This window comes from Astatotilapia calliptera, chromosome 12 (genome assembly GCF_900246225.1).
Source record: "Astatotilapia calliptera chromosome 12, fAstCal1.2, whole genome shotgun sequence".
NCBI lineage: Eukaryota > Metazoa > Chordata > Actinopteri > Cichliformes > Cichlidae > Astatotilapia > Astatotilapia calliptera.
In genome coordinates, this window is record NC_039313.1 from 3768704 (window position 1) to 3790264 (window position 21561).

A 21561-nucleotide genomic window follows, 5' to 3' on the forward strand; every position below is an offset into this window, starting at 1 on the left:
ATCTTTGCTGATTTGATTAAGGCTCAGATGAGATAAGCACAAGTTTTAGGACTTTTCTTTAAACACATCCTTTTCTTTCTTTCTCCTCTGCCTTGGAGGAAACATCCTCTGTGACTTCAAAAATTTGGGTTTCTAATTTTTCAAGCGAATCACTTCAAAAGAGTGAATAAACGGGATTGGATAAATAAGTGAACAGTAGATATGAAGTGCAGTTAAGGGAAATAAAAAGCCACCACAAGTTTCTTTACAAAATTTATTGTCACCGATGCAGAATGGCACAGTGCAGATGTTACCCACCAGTGTGACAGTTTGATACAGCTGGTTATTTGATGATATCCACTCCATCGCTAATAGTTTCCAGTGGATTTAAATTGTATTTTTGTCGTGGCAGGTTTAAAGTTTTCACAGGGTTATGGATTGGATTGGATTTATCTGATGTTGGTCACATAGTTGGAATGTGACAGGCTTATTCTCTTGGATCCACTTTAATGTAGGGTTGCTCAACATGCCCCAGATGAGCATTTGTTTAGCAAGCTCCTGTTGAAAACAGAGAGGAGGAACAAGTGTCAGATTAAGTCTTAAAATTCTTTCTCTGCATCAGAGCTTAAGCTAAACAATCCTCAACACAAGTCCTTGTTTTACATACCGGACTGCAGCACAGGCTGGAACTGTCCGGCCATGCAGATTTCCTCCTGCTTCTGGCGGACCACTCTCTGGATGGCAGGGGGGAGGCCACGGGGGTTGCGGGAGAAGACTAGAGCATAGCCATCCTCGCAGGTTCCGTCATCCTTCAGGGTGCGGCAGGCATAGGTGATGGCGTAGTTGTCATAGTCTGTATCAATGACCCAGTAGTTGTCACCTAGAAGTCAGGAATGAGAAATTAGTCCCAGCTCCACGAAGGAAAGACAGAGTGACAAAGAGAACATGATGAGCAGGCTTACCGCCACTGGACAGGTAACTGGCCAGGCCCTGGTAGTCCATAAACATTTTACCAGGGTTGCCAGGGTCAGGGACTGTGTACTGAGCAGCCATGTCAGCACAGACAACCCAGAACCTGAATACAGAGGAGAGGAAATATGCAGCAAATGCAAGCGTATTCATGACCTCACATTGAAGCTGCTACCAAGTATGTTGCAAATACCCACCCAAAGAGAGTGACTCTGCCTCTGGAGGAGGCCACCATGGAGCCATCATCGCCAACCGTGTACTCAGCAGAGATGTTGTCCTGCAGGAACAAACCCTCAGGATCTTTCTTCTGCAGAGCGTACCACTTCCCTGCGTACTGTTATAGGGAAGAAAGGGCAAAGATGAGCTTTATTTTGATTGGCATGTCTATAGTATGGATATACACACTGAAATGTGTGAATATCACAGTAAGTAGCACATAGTTCATAAGTTCATATGTGTGATTGTATGCCGATGATGTTCTGGTTTATACATGAGCCACATTGATCATTTTGTTCCTGTTTTGGTTATTTTTTCAACTACTTATTATACACCAGTGTTACTATAAATACAGTCAAGCTAATTCAGATTACAGAAAGTTCAAAAATACACAGAAAAAGTCTTAGAATATATTTCAATTTTTGATCTCGTAATGAAAGGGTTAAGAAGTATCCTTAAAAGACACATTTGCGTACTCACTCTTTTGGGGTCAAAGTCCTGTTTGACTGTGAAGCTGTCCACCACACAGGAGGCCAGGCTGTGCTCCACACAGGCCAGAAGCATCATCACCAGAGCAAAGATTTGAAAATTCATCCTAACGCAAAACCCAAATTAACACTGTATTATGATTTGTTTATATAAAGGTGTAAAGTCAGCATTCCTAAATCATTTTGACACTAAAATCCTCATAAATGGTTTAAGAACAAGAAAGGGTTGTTCTTTGAGCTCCATATTTATTTGTAAAAATTTGAGCAAGTCCCTTAAAAGAAGCATCTCCTTACCTGAAGTAGGGAATGAAGAAGCCACAAGACGTTTTCAGTGCAGAGTTGTTGCAGTGAACTGTGGTGAGAAGACGCTGTGTGAGCCTTTTATACCCGACGCACAGACAGGCTCGCTGCTTATTTTCAGATTTTAAATCTACGGCTTATCCAGTTAACAAAATCCGCCGGCGTAAGCTGATGAACCCCCAGATTCAGCAGGCTTTATGTAATTCAGTGCAGGGCTACATAATGGAATACAAGATAACAGATGCCCGGCAGGATAAGGCTGGCTGAGCCGCAGGTCACGTATGCACAGCAAAGGTGTTTACATGAGCAGGCAAATGTATTTTTAGCCCTGAGGATACATGAAAATGTATAAAGTGTACAGATTTACCCAGCCTGAGAAAGATGCAGGGTTCAAGAGAGATTCTGTCTTTCTACTGCATCTGTGTTTCCTTTAAATGTGTTCAAAATATTCCCAAAACCCTGAACAGGGACAGTTTTTCCAAGAGCATTAATGCTTTCTGTTATCATTATTAATATTAATTTAACACGATAAAACAAATCACTGCACTAATTAACTTAGTGTTTTGTTCTGCCAAGTCTATTTGTACATTAAGCATTACTGCTCCGTCTCTTTAGCCTTTTTGCCTGTTCTGTTTTATTCAGGATGTTTTAACCTAAAATTATGTATTTTGTGAGTTCTTAAACTTTAACAACCAGTGGAAAGAAATCAAAAATCTGTTTTCCACCTTCAACAAACAGTACAAATGTACAACTGGTAAAACTGCAAAAAAAGAAAAAAATTATATATATGTACTGGATGTTGGGTCATGTTAGGTCAGCACAGGCTCAGGTGTTCCCGGCTGCTGCCACTTACTTGGTTAAGTAATCTGTCTCTTCTTCAGCTTCGCCCTGCAATGTGTCACACAGGAAACAGCTGAGCTGCATTATAGAAAGTTTACACCACTTATGCATCCTGCATGTGCAGAGGTCTAAAAATGCACAAGCTTCTGTTTTACAGGTATCAAGGTGAAGTTATATTCCAAAAGCGCTCACTTTACGATATTATATATCGTCTACATGGTTTATTTAGAAGAAAAAAGGATAAAGAAAAGCTCTTCTTTTGATTTTACAAATTTTGGAGTCAAATGTCGAGCAACTGGTTTTGTTTTGTTTTTTCAGTTTTTGTGTCCCAGAATCCAAACGTAACCAGATCACTGTAATCCCTCTAACAGCTCTTGGGAGATATTTTTGTAAGGTAAGGAAGCCAATTTAAGACGAGTAGTGTGTCGGTAAATCCGGCTGCATTTTTCTGGCAGCCCTGTCATTGTTGTCGTTCTAACAATAACCTGTCCTGAAGATATTACATAAGACCTTTGTGCCCAACGTCCTCACCTTTTTAAATGCAGTCAAATCTTCGACACTGATGTGACCAGTCACGTGTCAGCAGTGTTAACTCTGCATCTCTAATCTGAAAACAAACGACAGGTTTAAATGATCCTGTTACAGACGCGCACTTGCTTAACTGGAAGGGAGCTCAGGTTGATCAGATCTGGACCAGAGCCATGTCAGGTTGATGACTGGTTCAAGTTGTATAACAAGCAGCTGAGTGTAGAAATATATGCATCCGTCTTATTTAATCATAGGCTGCAGTAACTATTTTGATACTCAACTAGCCATTCACTTTTCTCCCAATTAAAATTTCATTTTACAAAACTATCTTTTTGTGCATTAGTGAAAATAATTAATGACATAACTCTGGACTTTGGAAACAATAGAAATTATTTTTAGGCGATGCAATTAAACCAAAAGTAAGAGGTTGTTAAAATTGTTTTAACACCCAACCAATGTGGGTCACACTAAAAGTGAAAATGAATTTCCACATGAACTGTAATCTTAATTAAATGGGAAGTTTAGACAATAAGTATGAACTTTTCCACAGGTTCAGAAATACAGCAGGACTGAGCAGAGTGACAGACATGTGAATCTCAAATAAAGAGCATATGACTCAAACTTTGGAGTCATATTTATGCATTTAAATAAGTAAATCTAAATTAAAGATCAGCCACAAAATAAGTAAATTTTTACCTTTAAATCTATAAAATTATAATAAAGTGTTCCAGGCTGTCTTATTTAAAACTGACATCAAGGGCCTGGTGGCATGTCACCGTGCCAACATCTAAAAGGCTCTTTCAGGCTTTCAAAGAAAAGATTGTGAATGCCTGGCAAAAGGATTTAAGAGGATAAGTCATTCCACTGTAACAAAAACTACAGATCACCTCAGCCATGTTGCCAGTTAGTTCTCAGGCAGACGTGTGACCACCTGTTAAATTATTTTAAAGAAATGTGGTTCACACGCACACAGAGTTATACTTCTTATGTCTTTATTGAAAAGCTTAAAGTGAAGGCTGGAGAAAGTGGACATAATACCTCAAAAGCTCCTTGGATTGAACAGGATTTGTATAAATTGGGTATTGACAACCTGTGCTCTTGGAGTGAGGTTGGAGGGAACAGTGCTTTCATCATCAACTTACACAGAGCAGCATTACGGAGGTGCACGAAAGTGGAGGAAAAAAATAAATCAATGCACTCCGTGTTTCATCAGCATTTCTGAAGAAGAAATGAGAGGTTTACTAAACTAACCAGCACCCCTTCATAAATGGTTCCCAGACAACTGTGCAAATTTTAAGTCGATGTTGTAAATGGAAACCAGTGATCCAAAAAGTTGTTGGCAGTAAAACAAAAAAAAAGGTAACTGTAAATAATGATATATTTCTACATTTAATATGAAAAAGTGTTAATGCAGAAGCAATCGGGAATTCAGTTGACTGAAGGAGAACAAAGACCACAGTGCATATATGGCATTAAGAGTTCAAAAGCTTTACTCAATAATCCATGACTAACATTAAATCACAATATCTGGAAAACCAAAGGGCTGCTGTATTATCAAAGGTAACGGTGAACATGTCCACAAAATAGGAGTGTTTTTGAGTGGCAGTGACCCCATTTTGCCATAGCTACTCCAGAAAGAGTGGAAGAGGTTGGAAATTGCACATGGACGTGGACATCCTGGAACAGCACTCCAACGCTTTACTTCAGAATGCTGTCTTCATTTGCTGTGAGGACGAGAGCAAAATATGAGATTTGACAATGCAGTCGTGATTGAGACGTCCACATGTGAGCTGTACAGTATGTCTGCGTGAACAAGGTACCTTCTGCTAGCTGCTTGGCGATGCGCTCCTGCTCTTCACGGACCTTCTTCTCCTCCTCCTCAATCCTCCTCTCTTCCGCTGCAATAGGCTTCAGGTGATCTGAGCAAATCAGAACATTTATTAAGCTGAGGTGGAAGAAAAAGACACGCAGTTTCCTGATTTATGAGATACAACTATTGTCTTACACAGCACGTAGTATATAAGAAGCTCTGCCCAATGAATGGAAGTGTTTGACCTCATTACACTACACAGCTGCAGTAAAGGACAGTTCTAGTAACAACTTACCATATCTCCTTTTGCCATATATGATCCCAGCAATCAAAGCTGAGTACCTGGCTGTCTGCAATAGAAAATGTGTACATGTTAGTGTCAAAAACTCCACAATGAGCCGGCTCAGCCACAAAAGAAAAAAAACGATACAATTGTAAATGATAAATGATTTATGTCTGACAGTGAGAGCCATCCATCAGCCTCTGATGACCATTTGGTACCTAAAAAGCGAGCTACTTCAAAAACCCTCCAACAAAACACAGGAGTAAAAATGTTCCCAGTAAAAGTGGAAACAACAAAAGGTGTTTCACCACTTGAGGCAAAAAACACACCACCGAGTAAAACCTTGCCATAAAGAGGGAGATACTAGCAGCTGGTGTTGTGTGACCCAAATGTAAAATGACTCCACTGAGCATCGCTGGGGAACTCGCTGACTGCACCTCCATATGACAGGAAGGGCAAACGTGGATGGAAGTGACTGATGTGATCACATGGTGGAAAAACAAGGCTGTAAGCAGCTGGTTAAAAAGCTTGATCCAAGACAGAAAATATTTTTCAGTTTTATTATATGACAGCATGGTGCAGCTCCTGAAGGGTTAAGTTTACACTTTAGTTCAACAATAACCAAAGTGTTAAGCAGTTATACTTAACAGTTATAATGCACCTTGTTTTAATAGATTCACATTTCAATTATGGCAAATTTATTGAAATATTCTGATATTGTGTATTATACCGTCACACAGCTTTTTGTTTTGTAGATTTATAGTGTATATATTATTTATGAATGCAATATTCATTATTGTCTTACACAGTGTCAGTCTGTAGTATATATATACACATTTTTGCATTCTCATAGAATAATGCCCTTAGTAGGCGCCTGCAGCATTTTTAGTTTAACTTTGTTGTTTGCTCAATGTTTATTAAAGACTGTACTATTTGTATTCTTTATCCTGCTGCTGTAACACAAACTTCCCTTGTGGGATTAAAGTATTTATCATTTTGAAGCTGTATTTTCTAACACCAGCCGCTACACCTGATGAGCTTTCATTAGTACAAAACCCACATTTGACTGAGGATTTAAAGGGCATTAACGACAGGGCTGTAACAAAAAATAATTTCCCCCAGGGATCAATAAAGTATTCTGATTCTGTTCCAGTAAAAAAATATCTAGTCTACAGTAACCTTATCCACCTGTCATTCACAGTATGACCAGTAGGGGGCAACAGCTTCGCTCCAAAACAAGAGTTTTCTGACAGCTGACAACTGAAGTAGAAGGCGAACAGCAGCTAAACTTGTTTGATGCAGAGACAAATACAAAAACAACACATTTTTAGAATTAGTCATTAGTTATTTCCGGTGACTCCACTTTACCAGCCAGTTAGCGCTGCGGCGTTTAAATGAAGGCAGCTTGTATTAACTATCAGTCAAATCAAGCGTGATGTTCCGTAACAGTCACTGTTCTCCCGCACACATGTACGGTCAGTGCAAGCTGAGCTGTACGGCACAATCAAGCAACAGTACAACTCAGGCTGCAGCTGCTCATTCATAGTTTTAGTGACACAGCTGACAGCTAGCATGCCCCTGCTAAACGTTAGCAGGTTAGCGTGTTCTCGGTAGCTAACTAGCAGCCTAAAAGACGGCGGTTTGTGCCGTCTGACTATAAAACACTAGTTTTATAACAAAATGTGTGTCAATGCAAACCTTAATCAGAGGTGACACTGCAACCGGAGGAACCATAGTTTCACGGCAGGCTTACGATTAACAGCAGAGGTCACTTTAGCACCAACAGGAGGAAGAGCAGAGGTGTCTTCTTCTTTAGGTCTTTCTGCCGCTGGTGAACTGCTGCCACCTTCTGGAACAAGTGGTCCTCTTCAGCCTTGAGGCCTGGAGTTCCCCACGCCTGATCTAGGCTGCAGCTCAGGCTGTCCAAGAGCTCAGTGATCCCCTTGTCCAGATCTGGATGGAGATCCCCCAGGACACCATCCGTCATCGCATTAGGAACATGCCCCGACATTTTCATGTATTCACTATTTTTGAGCTACTGCAATGAAAATTCAGCAAAATGGACTAGACCGTCTACTTGTTCCAAACACATCAACCTGTCCATAACTGTACAGATATGAGCATGATGTCTTTTTCTCATTTAGACCGAATGTGTTTAAGTTTTTTGAAGAGTGTAGTTGATAAAAACTATAAAAAGAGTTTGGGTTTGTTTTTTTGTTGTTGTTGTTGTTGTTGTTCGCTTTGTTTTTCCCCTTTTCTTGATGCCAAAACTGTAAAAAGGAAGCAATGTCAGTCTATGGGACAATTTGTGATTGTTATTTGTGCTTCACAATAAAAATATTTGAAGAGAAAAACTATAAAAAGCAATCAACTCTGTACTGAATACAATAAAACAAAAATAAAGTTGATGCGAAATGTCTTTAGCATTGCAAATGCTGTTTTGTGCTGTGATATGTACTAAACTACTCAACTTCCTCAACCATGCCTCCATGTAACAGTGCTGTGCCACCCTGTGGACTGTTTTTCTAATTAAATGCAAACATCTGATCTTCTTTTATCTGTCTATATTCAGTCATAGAGTTTGTCTACATCTGAAAATAATGTAGAAACTGTTCTTCAGACTTGAAGCACAGACATAACACTGGGTTCATTCCCTTACTGATGCTGCCATCCAGCAATAATAATAATAATAATGATGATAATAATAATAATAATAATAATAATACTTCATAATCCACGTTTTCCACAGAAATAAGGTCTATGAGCTAAATGGAAAATCAAAACCCAAGCCCATTATTAAATATGTCAATAATACTTAGCGTTAGCTTGATTTATTCATTTTAAACCAGTTTTATTTTCGGTTTGGGATCATGGTCCTGTTTGAACACCCAACTCTGTCTAAGTTTCAACCTTCTAGCTGTTTTGAGGTGAAGAATTTGAAGGTATTCTTCCTTCTTAGTTATTCCATCAACTTTGTGCAATGTAACAACCACTGGCAGCAAAACAGCACCATAACATGATGCTACCACCACCACCATGCTTGACAGCTGGTACAGTATTAGTTTTGACAGCCACACCTTTACTCCTCCAAACATACCTCTTATCATTGTTGCCGAATCACTTGATATTTGTTCATTCTTATCATAAAACATTTGTTAGAAGGCTCGATTTGCCTCGATGTTGATTTTAAAGCAGGGGCTTCTTTCTCGGTCAGCACCCTCTCTGTCCATGGTAATATAAAACTGACTTCACTGTGGACAGTAATGCTGGTGTTCCAGCAGTTTGAGTCTGGCTGGTTCTTGAGTTGTTCCTGAAAATCCTAACCAATTTCCCCTCATCTGATATTGATAGTTCAGGTGTTTTTTCAAGAATTTAGCAAAGTGATGTCACATTTGAACAGCATGTACCTACATATAGAAAGAGGCCTTCCCAACCTGTGTAAATCTACAATTTCCGTTCTTAGATTAGACACCGAGTTCCTTAAAATCTCCCATTGTTCTGAGTGTTGGTAATTCCAAGGAAAAGCTACAAGTTGTGGTCAGTCATGATCACTAAGAAGTTAAAATGCTTTGTCAGGTTAAAAGACAGTGTGGAGCCTTCAGCACCAATTATTAAAGATTTAAGAGAACATGTGTATATATTTGAGTCTGCATGTATATTTTGACCCTGTGTGTATTAGGAAAAATCCAGAAGTCATTAAAGATGTTTGCTGTCCAATCATTAGAACCTGGAAAAAGAACAGTTCAAATAAATTGTTAAGGGCCCAAAATTACCATGATGTTCATGTTGAGTACATGTGAACTTCTGACTACAGCTGTATATGTAACTGCTGGGTCTCCGAGGTAATCCGACCAGCTCTTTTTTATGTATTCCTAGATCCAGGTTAAAGACAACAGGAGACTGGGATTTTGAGGTTGTGGCTCCCAAGTTGTGAAACTCGCTTCCAGTAATTGGACCTTCTTTTTTTTTTTTAACAAAAAAACCCCCTTTAAGACCCACATGTGTGAGATTTGCTTTAATTGGTTTTATCCATTTGTAGTTTTAACTGTTGTATCCTATTTTGTACTGCAAAGCCCTGTGATGTTTGTTCTTGAAAAGTGCAGTTTAAATGAACTTGTTTACAATCAGTCACTGAGGAGACTCTCTCTGTGAGGAAAACAGCATTTATTGAAAACAGTGTTTGAGACAGCATATGTCTCAAAGCCAATAAATCATACCGCGTACATTGGCGGAATGATTTACTTGCTTTGCATGCAGATTTGCAAAATGACCGAATACTGCAAACACATGAAAAGCAGCGCTGCACTACAAAGTTCACCAAGTAAACAGATCACCTGTGTGAACACTGATTTAAAGCACTTCAGATGCAAAGGAAAGGAAACTTTGTTCAGCTGCCTCTTAAAAGCGTCTCTTCCTAAATTTCACTGAGCTACACTGTAGATGTGTATAAGGACCTATGCCCTGCCTATGCCCGAGAGAAAAGGATTAAAGGATTTTCATTCATTCTATAGGTATCCAGGTGAACTCTGACCTCTTTATCCAAACATTTAGATGTTGATGAGATTACAGATTTTCACTCTGGGAAATTAAGAGTACTGCTTTTAAAACATTTCACTTAAAAATTATGCATTTTAATTTGACTTTAAGTTAAAAAAAAACAACCTCTTCACAGCATGGATAAAACAATCATATGTAAACATATTTTTACACACTAGATGCTTTTACGGAGAGAATTATTCCCATTTTTGCACCAAGGGTAAATACTGTAGATGTGCACAATTTAATAAATGTTGGCCACAAACGTTTCTCTTTGTCTCTCTTTTGATATAGTGCATAGTTGACAAAATATCTTGTAGATTTGAAGAATGTTTACATTTGTGGTATTCTTGAAACAAATATTTCTAAATTATGCTTTTAATGCTTGAATATTCCTTAATAAAAATATAATTTCCTGTAAGAAAATTTAAAGGGACCAGTTTTCCCCTTCTTCTCGGCACACTGTGTGCCAGATTTTCACTCTGAACTCAGTTTAATAGCTAACTAGTCTGGAGGGTGTAGACAGCCATATGCTTCCCTCACAAAAGCTGCCAACTAGCTGGAGCGCCCCACTCCAGTAAGCTGAGTGGTTTCTTTCTTTTCTTTTCTTTTGTCCCTGTTCTAGTTTCACAGTGAAGCATATTAGTTTGTTCTATAAAGAAGAAACAATCAGTGTGCATGACATTGGTGGTTTCCAAAGCAGTGTTCCAGGGTTTTCACCGTCCTCTTGCCAAATTTCACCTTCCCTCGGTTCTTCAGGGAGGCGGTGTACTGGTTGGACTTGAGTTTGGAGTAGTAGTCTGAGAACTTGTTGAAGAGGATAGATATGGGCAGGCCATTGAGGATGATTCCAAAAGCAATGCAGATGAAGGCAAAAATACGGCCTAGCATGGTCTCTGGATAGACGTCTCCGTAACCCACAGTGGAGATGCTGACCTGCAGCGAAGACAGGAAAACGGTCAGTGCTGATGGAAAAAACATCCCAGAAATAAACAGTAGGCACGTTTAGCCAGGGCCCAGCTAAACTGACCTAAAGCTTTCTCTGCTTTTGGCTGCCTATTGTAATCTAAACCATCATGTTGTATTAAATACGCCTTCAAACGAATGACTGAGGCCACCAGGAAAGTGTTTACTGAGGTTATAGATGAAGTGAGCAGCATGCTCATATTCACACTCACTTCTAAACAGGAGATGCCCCCTGTTGGCCATAAGATAGAATGTACATTACAGCCAACTTTTCTATACAGCTTATGGACAGTGTTAAGAGAACTTTCTTTTGTAACTCTCTTAACCGTCCTAACAACAAGCCTGGCCTCCTCTTTAGAGTACAGCGTCCATGAACAAGAGTTTGTAAATGCTTCTGTATATCTCAGTGCTGCAAATTGTAGGTATGCTAAAAATAATTATGTTAAAAAAATGCAAACGTTCATCTATCTATTTTCCACCACTTCTAAAATTCCAGGTTGCTTCCAGGCTAGAGCCTATCCCATCTGCCATGGGGCAAAGGAGGGGGTACACCCTGGACAGGTCCCCAGCCCATCGCAGCGTTAACACACCATGCCACTACTTATTACATCTGATTATTAGATATTAATAATAATCACTGCTACACGACTACTTACGGTGAGATGACACATGACAATTTGTTTGTACATCAGGACATGCACTGGCTAGCAAACCACCTTTGTAGTAGTTATAAATCTTGCCCTAGAGTGGTTCAGTTTTGCTGAATTTCACTGCTTTCCCCTCCTGCTGACAGACTCACAGTCAGGCTGTATTGTGTAAATACATTCAGACATTTAGTTAGAAAGCACCCACACTGCCCCTTGATCCATGAGCACTTTTGTCAGACACCAGTTCAGTTTTCATAAGGTATCCTGCCACCAGACTGCAGGTAAACTGTCTTAGAAGTAGGTGGTTCGATGACTCACTGTATGTGAATTTACATTAATGCAATGGGAGTCGGTAGCCTTGAGCAGCATTCAGAGTTCTATAAACATGACTATCATTCAGAGGATTATTGTTTCTTTCCTTTGGATTAGATGTAAGATTCTACCACCTGGTTTAGGGGAGGGAGGGAAAGGATCTGTTAATGGGTTTATTCATGGTGGCAGGCAGACTCTGTGAATCAAGATGTTAACCTCTTAAACTCCAGCACAGACACTACTGGAGTTATGACTGTTCCACCCTCTAAAACTTGACAAGGTGCCCCACAAAATATTCAATACACAATTCCTAGGAAGCGCAGGGAGACATGTCCTTAATCAGAGCTGACCTCATTTGTTTTGTAAGGTGGTATTGCCCAGTGTAATCTAATAATGTTGCACTGAGACACGAGTTACTCAAGGACAGGACGCATTAATACTTACTTTATGATAAAGTTTATATTTGCTACCCTTTCTGTTATTACTTCATACTGTAGTCATTCTTCATTATACCCCTCAATACAAACATGCACTTACAGCTGCCCACCACCATGCATGAGGAATGCTGGTGAAGTTTGTGTGTGGCATGTCGTGCTCCACGGTATAAACCATAGCAGAAAAGCTGAAAATGCCCATGGCGATGAAGAGGAAGAGGCAGCCCACTTGCTGGTAGCACTGTCGCAGGGTGAAGCCAAACGCCCGCAGACCCGTGGAGTGACGCGCCAGCTTCAAGATCCGAAAGATCCGCATCAGTCTCATGATCCTCAACACTTGCCCCAGCTTTCCCACCTGCCCCACCGCCTGCATGTCAGCCTCATGCTTCACGTAATTATCCTGGCTGTCAAAGATCTCCAGAATGCACTGCAGATACTGAGGCAGGATTGCGATTAGGTCCACGGTGTTGAGCACGCTCCTGCTGAAGGAACTGAGGTCGGGTGTGGATATGAGACGCAGCAGGTATTCCATGGTGAAGAAGGTGATGCACATGGACTCCACGCACTCCCAGTATGTCTTGCCGCTGAGGTGACCTGAAGCAGTTCTGTACTGCATCTCCTGTACCGTGTTGAGGGTCATGGCCACCAGGGAGATCAGGACAAACAAACTGGAGGCCACAGCCATCAGCTTGGCCTGCACAGATGAAAAAGGCTTCTCCATCAAATTCCAGATGGCTCGCCGCATCTGGCCCATGAACATGTCGTGGAACAGCTCCTCGTTCTCCTCTATCTCTATCTCTGCCTCCAGCTCCCTCTGGATTTTCAGCTGGTCGTTGAGCTCGTCCTGCCTCTCCTCGAAGGCGATGCGGCAGCAGCGGTGGGTGGTCTTGATCCTCACGCCCCAGTAGTTGATCTCCTCCAGAAAGTTGCGGGGACACAGCTCGTCCTTGATCCAGAGCACTCCCGTCCTGTAGAAGTTGAAGATGCTGTGAAAGACATCTGGGTCCCTGTCAAAGAAGTACTCGTTGCTGGTCACTATGTAGTCATCACACAGGTCCAGCTTCATGTTGTGGTCTGTGTACGTGGCCAGTCTCCCTATCCTGGTCTTGGGGTACTTCGCTGCCATCTTGTAGGCTATCTTGTAGGGCTTCCCTCCTACATTAATATTGATCACATAGTTCTTCTTGGAGGGGGAAATGTGCTTGGTGAAGCCGTATGGAGTACTGTCATCCTCTTCGTCCTCATACTCTGCATAAATGTCGTAGATGTCCCTGCTGAGCTCCTGCAGAGAGTTCCACGTTTTCACGCAGCTTTCCTTTGCTAGTGGGTAAACGATCTCAGAAGGTCTTCGATTAAGATCAGAATCTGTGACTTTGTAGTTGGGGAAGAGACTCTGTCTCCTGTTCGGTATGCTGTCCACCTTCCTGGTGCTCCCCATCTTCCTGTGCTCCACCCTCAAAAACTACACAACACACAGAGCAGCCAGACTGACCAGCATTACTGGAGTCTAATACCCCCTTTACCTAAGAGTGGAGGACACAAGCAGGATGCCTCATGGCCCTGTTAATGTTGCTGACTGAGAGGATCCGCATGCTTACAGGACATATAAATACCATTATCCTCTACTGAGCTGCCTGGTGACATGATGTTGGCTGTGTAGAATATCTGAACAGATGACCAATAAGAATACATCTCGTTTTATATAAAATGTGTTTTGAAATCCCTTACTCAAGAAGTTATACCTGAAGGCTATGTGTGGGAAATACTACTGTATACCTTTGTTACTTGCATGCTGTCTGAATAAAACTACACTACTTTAATACAGGAAAAACTGTAGATTTCTAGTAGAAGTGTTGTTAAAAGTTCACTTCAAATTATTTGTGAGATGTTTTTGTATTGGTTTCCTATAGCAAAGGGAAACAAAGGAAGGCTAGTGCATACATAAAAGAGGATAAAGGTTTTAAGCATTAGCCTACTTCCTGACTGGGAGGGGGTGGGGGGTGGGGGCGTTCCTCAGAAGTGAAGTGAATCAAGGTTGCATGCCCTTAACATTAAAACATGTGGTTTTAATGTTAAAGCAGCAGACAAGCATCAGCAGCAACGCTGTGACACATTCACATAAGCAAATAGCAGGCTGAAAATTTCTACTCAGAAGAAACAAGTGTCTCCAACATGACTTTGATTGCCATTGAATCCTCTTATTGGATATCAGATTATTGTCCTGCTGACCAATGACGGCATTCTGCAAGACTATTGGCTTATTACAAGAGCCATAAAGTATGTCAACCCTTTATTTACCTTCCTGCTGCCAGCCACCACATGAGGGTTAAATCAATTAAGGACTGAAGTCATTAAATAAGTGACACTTAAATACCACTTTCAGACTTAAGATAGCCTTATTAGTATAATGTGTCATTAGAACAAGGGGTAAACTGGGATGACGATGCAAACTGTAGGGTCACATCAAGTGGAAGAGAAAGGAAAAGAACATTTTCCATATGATACATTTTCAGAACAATGTTTTTTGTTGTTTGTTAAGCCACTTCACATCTGTGAATCATTTAAGAATCAGAATCAGAATCAGAATTGGTTTTATTGCCAAATGTTGAGCAGGTTTACAACATTAGGAAATTGCTGCGGTGCTTCAGTGCAAACATACTGTCATAAATTACGCTTAAATAGACATGAAAATAAAAATAAGAATAAGAATTAAAAGTGCTAAGTAGATAGATATATACACGAGGGGCTCAAGAGTTGGGAGTTTGCCTTGTAATCAGAAGGTTGCCGGTTCGAGCCCCGGCTCGGACAGTCTCGGTCGTTGTGTCCTTGGGCAAGACACTTCACCCGTTGCCTACTGGTGGTGGTCAGAGGGCCCGGTGGCGCCAGTGTCCGGCAGCCTCGCCTCTGTCAGTGCGCCCCAGGGTGGCTGTGGCTACAATGTAGCTTGCCATCACCAGTGTGTGAATATGTGTGTGAATGGGTGGATGACTGGATATGTAAAGCGCTTTGGGGTCCTTAGGGACTAGAAAAGCGCTATATAAATACAGGCCATTTACCATTTACACGAGTGCAGGTGGTGATCAGTGCCAAACATGGAATGATGCAGTGAACACAGCGTAGGGTCATGTGTTAGTGGTGGGAACAGTCATACGGTTATTGTTCATGAGTCCAACAGCAGAGGGGAAGAAACTGTTCTTATGGCGAGAGGTTCTGGTGCGAATGGACCGGAGCCTCCTGCCTGAGGGGAGCAGGTCAAACAGACTGTGTCCAGGGTGAGAAGGGTCAGCTGAGATCCGAGCTGCACGCCGCAGTGTCCTGGAGGTGTACAGGTCCTGCAGAGATGGGAGTCTGCAGCCAATCACCTTCTCAGCAGAGCGCACAACACGCTGCAGTCTCTGTTTGTCCCTGATAGTGGCTCCAGCGTACCACACGGTGATGGAGGAGGTGAGGATGGACTCGATGATTGCAGTGTAGAATTGCATCATCGTCCGTGTTGGCAGGTTGAATTTCTTCAGCTGCCTCAGGAAGTACATCCTCTGCTGGGCTTTCTTGATGACGGAGGTGATGGTGGGCTCCCACTTCAGGTCCTGGGTGATGGTGGTACCCAGGAAGCGGAATGAGTCCACAGAGGTGATGGGGGTGTCAGTCAGGATGATGGGGGGAGTGGGGCTGTGTGCTTAAGTATATGAAAGGCACCCAATTCGAGGGATAAACCAATAATGTGTCTACACATACGAGACAACTCAACAGAAAACTCATTTTAAATTGTTGCAATAGCACATAATTTGTTGAGCATTGATTAACATTATCTGAAAGTCATGTCCTTGGTGCAAATTGTTGTCAGTATGTACAGTGCAGTTCAGCAGAGAGGTACAACGGTGAGTGTCAACAGGAATCTGTAAAACACAGCTCTGCCGTGATTTGAGACTGAGATCATTGTGATAGGATCATCTTGAGAAAGAAGAGAACAAAAGGCAACCAACATCCAAGGAAAAACATTTCTAATATCCTTTAAGAAGCCTGGAGAACTAGCCCTAAAGAGTACTTAAAGAAACTATAAGAAAGCTTTCACGGGAGAGTTCAGGCTGTGTTGAAGAATAAAGGTGGCCATGCCAATTATTGACTTTCAAGCTTGCTAGAATTTCACAAACTGTTTTTGTCTTATCTGCTGTATTTTGATGTGTGTTTGCATGTTTCAATAAATCCCTGCACCTCTTTCTCATTTTCCCAGCAAAACATAAAGAAATGAGAGGCAGCTCTTGCCTTTTAAGGAGGATTAAGGAGGAAATAATGTGGTTAATTTTTACTATGACCTTTACTCTGACATGGTGACAAACATTACCTACCTACAGACCGAGTCACTCCCGGACCATCAGCACCGGCTCCCCTCAGGGCTGTGTTCTTTCTCCTCTGCTCTTCTCCCTGTATACCAACTGCTGCACCTCCACCCACCAGTCTGTCAAGCTAATCAAGTTTGCAGATGACACCACCGTTATTGGACTCATCTCGGACGGGGATGAGTCTGCCTACAGGAGGGAGGTTGAACGTCTGGTGTCCTGGTGCAGCCACAACAACCTGGTGCTGAATGCCCAGAAGACAGTGGAGATTATTGTGGACTTCAGGAAGCACACAGCTCCACTCCCCCCCATCATCCTGACTGACACCCCCATCACCCCCAGTTAACTTCAATAATTACTTCCTCCAAACCATCAACGTGTCTTTTAGACCCCATTCCTACAAAACTGCTCAAAGAAGTCCTGCCATTAATTAATTCTTCAATCTTAAATATGATCAACCTATCTCTAATGATCGGCTATGTACCACAGGCCTTCAAGCTAGCTGTAGTTAAACCTTTACTCAAAAAGCATCTCTAGACCCAGCAGTCTTAGCTAATTATAGGCCAATCTCCAACCTTCCTTTCATATCAAAAATCCTTGAAAGAGTAGTTGTCAAACAGCTAACAGATCATCTGCAGAGGAATGGCTTATTTGAAGAGTTTCAGTCAGGTTTCAGAGCTCATCACAGCACAGAAACAGCTTTAGTGAAGGTTACAAATGATCTTCTTATGGCCTCTGACAGTGGACTCATCTCTGTGCTTGTCCTGCTAGACCTCAGTGCAGCGTTCGATACTGTCGACCATAATATCCTATTAGAGCGATTAGAACATGCTGTAGGTATTACAGGTACTGCGCTGCAGTGGTTTGTATCATATCTATCTAATAGACTCCAGTTTGTGCATGTAAATGGAGAGTCCTCTTCACACACTGAGGTTAATTATGGAGTTCCACAGGGTTCAGTGCTAGGACCAATTCTGTTTACATTATACATGCTTCCCTTAGGCAGCATCATTAGAAGACATAGCATACATTTACACTGCTATGCTGATGACACCCAGCTCTATCTGTCCATGGAGCCAGATAACACACACCAATGAGTTAAACTGCAGGAATGTCTTAAAGACATAAAGACCTGGATGGCCGCTAACTTTCTGCTTCTTAATTCAGATAAAACTGAGGTTATTGTACTCGGCCCTGAAAATCTTAGAAATATGGTATCTGAAGGAAACGGTTTCCAAGGCCTAATCCGTGGATCGACTTCCTTCGAGGCGTGGACGTCTATCAGCAGAGAATGTACCTTAGTCTGTAACACAGTCAAATATATTCTCAAGCAATATTCAAGCATGCCATTCAGCGTGTTAGTACGAGCTCGGGAGCAGCTTGGGAGAACAAGAAAACAGAGACTGCTTCAGATTGTCTTCCCAAATTGACTCAACTTTATTCACAAGTACAACAGTTTATATAGAGGGTAAAATTCATGAGACAGCAGATTATCAGTTTAAACCAGTACAGACCAAGATAAGGGAGCGTCTTCCTGCCCTTGGGTGAAGAAGCATCCTTTGTGTAGTTTATTAGTTCAGCTACAATTGTGATTATCTCAGCGACATATTTTCAAGGCACAAAACAAAGAGTTCTTTCATTAGTGAAATCTGAAACAAACCATTTGGCCTTCAACAGGCGTCTAAAAGATTAAGAAACTAATGTAGCTGAGGGAGTGATCTCTGTGGTATTTCAACCTTGTACCAGCCTGTGATTCTCACACATCAATTCTTGGGTCAAAGAGAAAAATAACTAAAACAAAGGGGCCTTATTGAATGACAGAGTTTTCCTGCATAATGTCACTATAAAACAATATCCAGTAAATGCTACCATGGTACTAAAATACCTAACAGTATCTAAGCAGATTCTTCCTCTGGATGGCATTACCTTGGCCTCCAGTAACGCTGTGAGGAACCTTGGAGTCATTTTTGACCCGGACATGTCCTTCAACGCACATATTAAACAAATATGTAAGACTGCGTTCTTCCATTTGCGCAACATCTCTAAAATTAGAAATATCCTGTCTCAGAGTGACGCTGAAAAACTAGTTCATGCATTTATTACTTCCAGGCTGGACGACTGTAATTCATTATTATCAGGAAGTCCAAAAAACGCACTGAAAAGCCTTCAGCTAATCCAAAATGCTGCAGCAAGAGTCCTGACAGGGACTAGAAAGAGAGAGCATATTTCTCCTGTTTTGGCTTCCCTTCATTGGCTTCCTGTTAAATGGTAAATGGCCTGTATTTATATAGCGCTTTACTAGTCCCTAAGGACCCCAAAGCGCTTTACATATCCAGTCATCCACCCATTCACACACTGGTGATGGCAGCTACATTGTAGCCACAGCCACCCTGGGGCGCACTGACAGAGGCGAGGCTGCCGGACACTGGCGCCACCGGGCCCTCTGACCACCACCAGTAGGCAACGGGTGAAGTGTCTTGCCCAAGGACACAACGACCAAGACTGTCCAAGCCGGGGCTCGAACCGGCAACCTTCTGATTACAAGGCGAACGCCCAACTCTTGAGCCACGATCGCCCAGAATTGAATTCAAAATCCTGCTCCTCACATACAAGGTCTTAAATAATCAGGCCCCATCTTATCTTAATGACCTTGTAGTACCATATCAGCCTATTAGAGCACTTCGCTCTCGCTCTGCAGGCATACTTGTTGTTCCTAGAGTATTTAAAAGTAGAATGGGAGGGAGAGCCTTCAGTTTTCAGGCCCCTCTTCTGTGGAACCAGCTTCCAGTTTGGATTCGGGAGACAGACACTATCTCTACTTTTAAGATTAGGCTTAAAACTTTCCTTTTTGCTAAAGCATATAGTTAGGGCTGGACCAGGTGACCCTGAATCCTCCCTTAGTTATGCTGCAATAGACGTAGGCTGCCGGGGGATTCCCATGATGCATTGAGTTTTTCCTTTCCAGTCACCTTTCTCACTCACTATGTGTTAACAGACCTCTCTGCATTGAATCATATCTGTTATTAATCTCTGTCTCTCTTCCACAGCATGTCTTTTATCCTGTCTTCCTTCTCTCACCCCAACCGGTCGCAGCAGATGGCCGCCCCTCCCTGAGCCTGGTTCTGCCGGAGGTTTCTTCCTGTTAAAAGGGAGTTTTTCCTTCCCACTGTTGCCAAAGTGCTTGCTCATAGGGGGTCATATGATTGTTGGGTTTTTCTCTGTATCTATGAAGCGCCTTGAGGCAACTTATGTTGTGATTTGGCGCTATATAAATAAAATTGAATTGAATTGAATCACCTCTGTGGACTCATTCCGCTTCCTGGGTACCACCATCACCCAGGATCTGAAGTGGGAGCCCACCATCACCTCCGTCATCAAGAAAGCCCAGCAGAGGATGTACTTCCTGAGGCAGCTGAAGAAATTCAACCTGCCAACACGGACGATGATGCAATTCTACACTGCAATCATCGAGTCCATCCTCACCTCCTCCATCACCGTGTGGTACGCTGGAGCCACTATCAGGGACAAACAGAGACTGCAGCGTGTTGTGCGCTCTGCTGAGAAGGTGATTGGCTGCAGACTCCCATCTCTGCAGGACCTGTACACCTCCAGGACACTGGGGTGTGCAGCTCGGATCTCAGCTGACCCTTCTCACCCTGGACACAGTCTGTTTGACCTGCTCCCCTCAGGCAGGAGGCTCCGGTCCATTCGCACCAGAACCTCTCGCCATAAGAACAGTTTCTTCCCCTCTGCTGTTGGACACATGAACAATAACCGTATGACTGTTCCCACCACTAACACATGACCCTACGCTGTGTCACTGCATCATTCCATGTTTGGCACTGATCACCACCTGCACTCATGTATATATCATGTATATATCTATCTATCTACTTAGCACTTTTAATTCTTATTCTCATTTTTATTTTCATGTCTATTTAAGCGTAATTTATGACAGTATGTTTGCACTGAAGCACCGCAGCAATTTCCTAATGTTGTAAACCCGCTCAACATTTGGCAATAAAACCCTTTCTGATTCTGATTCTGATTCTGATATATATATATATCTTTCAGTGATTTTATCACAAAACCATTTATGCAACTGTCTGCTGAATAAATCCAAATGTCTTTCCTGTAAATATCACGTGTGGCCATAGTGAGTCCTCTTTTACAGTATTGCTGAAATTTCTAACTTACAATGTGGTGATTAAAAATGATGGATTGTCATAGAATTTAATATTTCAGAATAAATGTGATAAAGATCCAAAAGGATTTAAATGGAAAGAATTTAAATTAAAGTTGTCCAACATAGTGACAAACATAGCTAGCAAACATAATCGGTCATACTTCTTTGTACTTTTCATTTACAGCTGAATCTCCCTATTGATCCAGTTCATGATACAAGATGCTAAAACAAAACAACTTTTTACTTGCAAATCTGGGGATTAATATGACCCCCCACACCCCAAAGCCTATGCTTTGTTGTCAATCACAAATGTCCACAAGATCATATTTAGTTCCTTTAAAGCTGTTTAGCAGAGCAAGAATGCAGGTTTTAATCTGCCCTGTAGCTTTTTTAAAGCCTCCGGTCATATACATTCCTTGTTATTTAAATTCAAACACAGATTGTTCAGCCACAGTAAATGCTGGCGTTTGACCTTTGAAGGTGTTATTACATAATTTCAAAGTGAACAACTTTGCAATCTGCAAACTCCACAGCAGATTATACTTTATGGTATACCTTTTTCGCAGTGTCAGTTTTGGTGTCAATATTTTTTTTTAGGTACAGTGAGGTACAACAACCTAATCTTTTTTTTCTCACTTGCATGTGTGAATTGTACACATGTTCATATTCCAGTTTGTTAAAAAGAGTTAGATTTTGTTGCTGCCTCAAATAAAAAAGAAAACAAAACGGA

The 21561-nt window shown here is 41.7% G+C and overlaps 2 protein-coding genes and 1 long non-coding RNA gene across 3 annotated transcripts; all 3 read right to left on the minus strand.

Moving 5' to 3' along the window:
• Positions 1-239: 239 nt before the first annotated feature.
• LOC113033838 (purpurin-like) lies at positions 240-2031 on the minus strand. The gene is made up of 6 exons (XM_026187972.1): positions 1947-2031; positions 1645-1759; positions 1146-1282; positions 942-1054; positions 647-859; positions 240-537 (listed from the first exon to the last, which is right to left on the minus strand). The coding sequence occupies exons 2-6, from the start codon at positions 1756-1758 to the stop codon at positions 527-529; spliced, it is 588 nt and encodes a 195-aa protein (XP_026043757.1). The 5' UTR covers position 1759; positions 1947-2031; the 3' UTR covers positions 240-526.
• A 792-nt stretch (positions 2032-2823) lies between these two features.
• Positions 2824-7326, minus strand: LOC113033839 (uncharacterized). Its single transcript, XR_003274088.1, has 5 exons — positions 7112-7326; positions 5426-5480; positions 5141-5239; positions 3324-5044; positions 2824-2840 (listed from the first exon to the last, which is right to left on the minus strand). It is a non-coding gene; the product is annotated as an uncharacterized LOC113033839 (long non-coding RNA).
• A 2232-nt stretch (positions 7327-9558) lies between these two features.
• LOC113032924 (potassium voltage-gated channel subfamily V member 2-like) lies at positions 9559-13901 on the minus strand. Its single transcript, XM_026186059.1, has 2 exons — positions 12412-13901; positions 9559-10885 (listed from the first exon to the last, which is right to left on the minus strand). Exons 1-2 carry the CDS (start codon positions 13744-13746, stop codon positions 10619-10621), a joined length of 1602 nt encoding a protein of 533 aa, XP_026041844.1. The 5' UTR covers positions 13747-13901; the 3' UTR covers positions 9559-10618.
• Between the last annotated feature and the right edge of the window lie 7660 nt (positions 13902-21561).

What these genes read in the sequence shown, in the direction of transcription:
- LOC113033838 (XM_026187972.1), bottom strand. Translation starts at nt 1,758, where the DNA reads ATGAATTTTCAAATCTTTGCTCTGGTGATGATGCTTCTGGCCTGTGTG. An exon ending in AGGACTTTGACCCCAAAAGA is followed by an intron (nt 1,283 to 1,644) that starts GTGAGTACGCAA and finishes TCCCTATAACAG; the next exon opens with TACGCAGGGAAGTGGTACGC. An exon ending in CAGTTACCTGTCCAGTGGCG is followed by an intron (nt 860 to 941) that starts GTAAGCCTGCTC and finishes CCTGACTTCTAG; the next exon opens with GTGACAACTACTGGGTCATT.
- LOC113032924 (XM_026186059.1), bottom strand. Translation starts at nt 13,746, where the DNA reads ATGGGGAGCACCAGGAAGGTGGACAGCATACCGAACAGGAGACAGAGT. An exon ending in ATGCATGGTGGTGGGCAGCT is followed by an intron (nt 10,886 to 12,411) that starts GTAAGTGCATGT and finishes TCTTCGCTGCAG; the next exon opens with GTCAGCATCTCCACTGTGGG.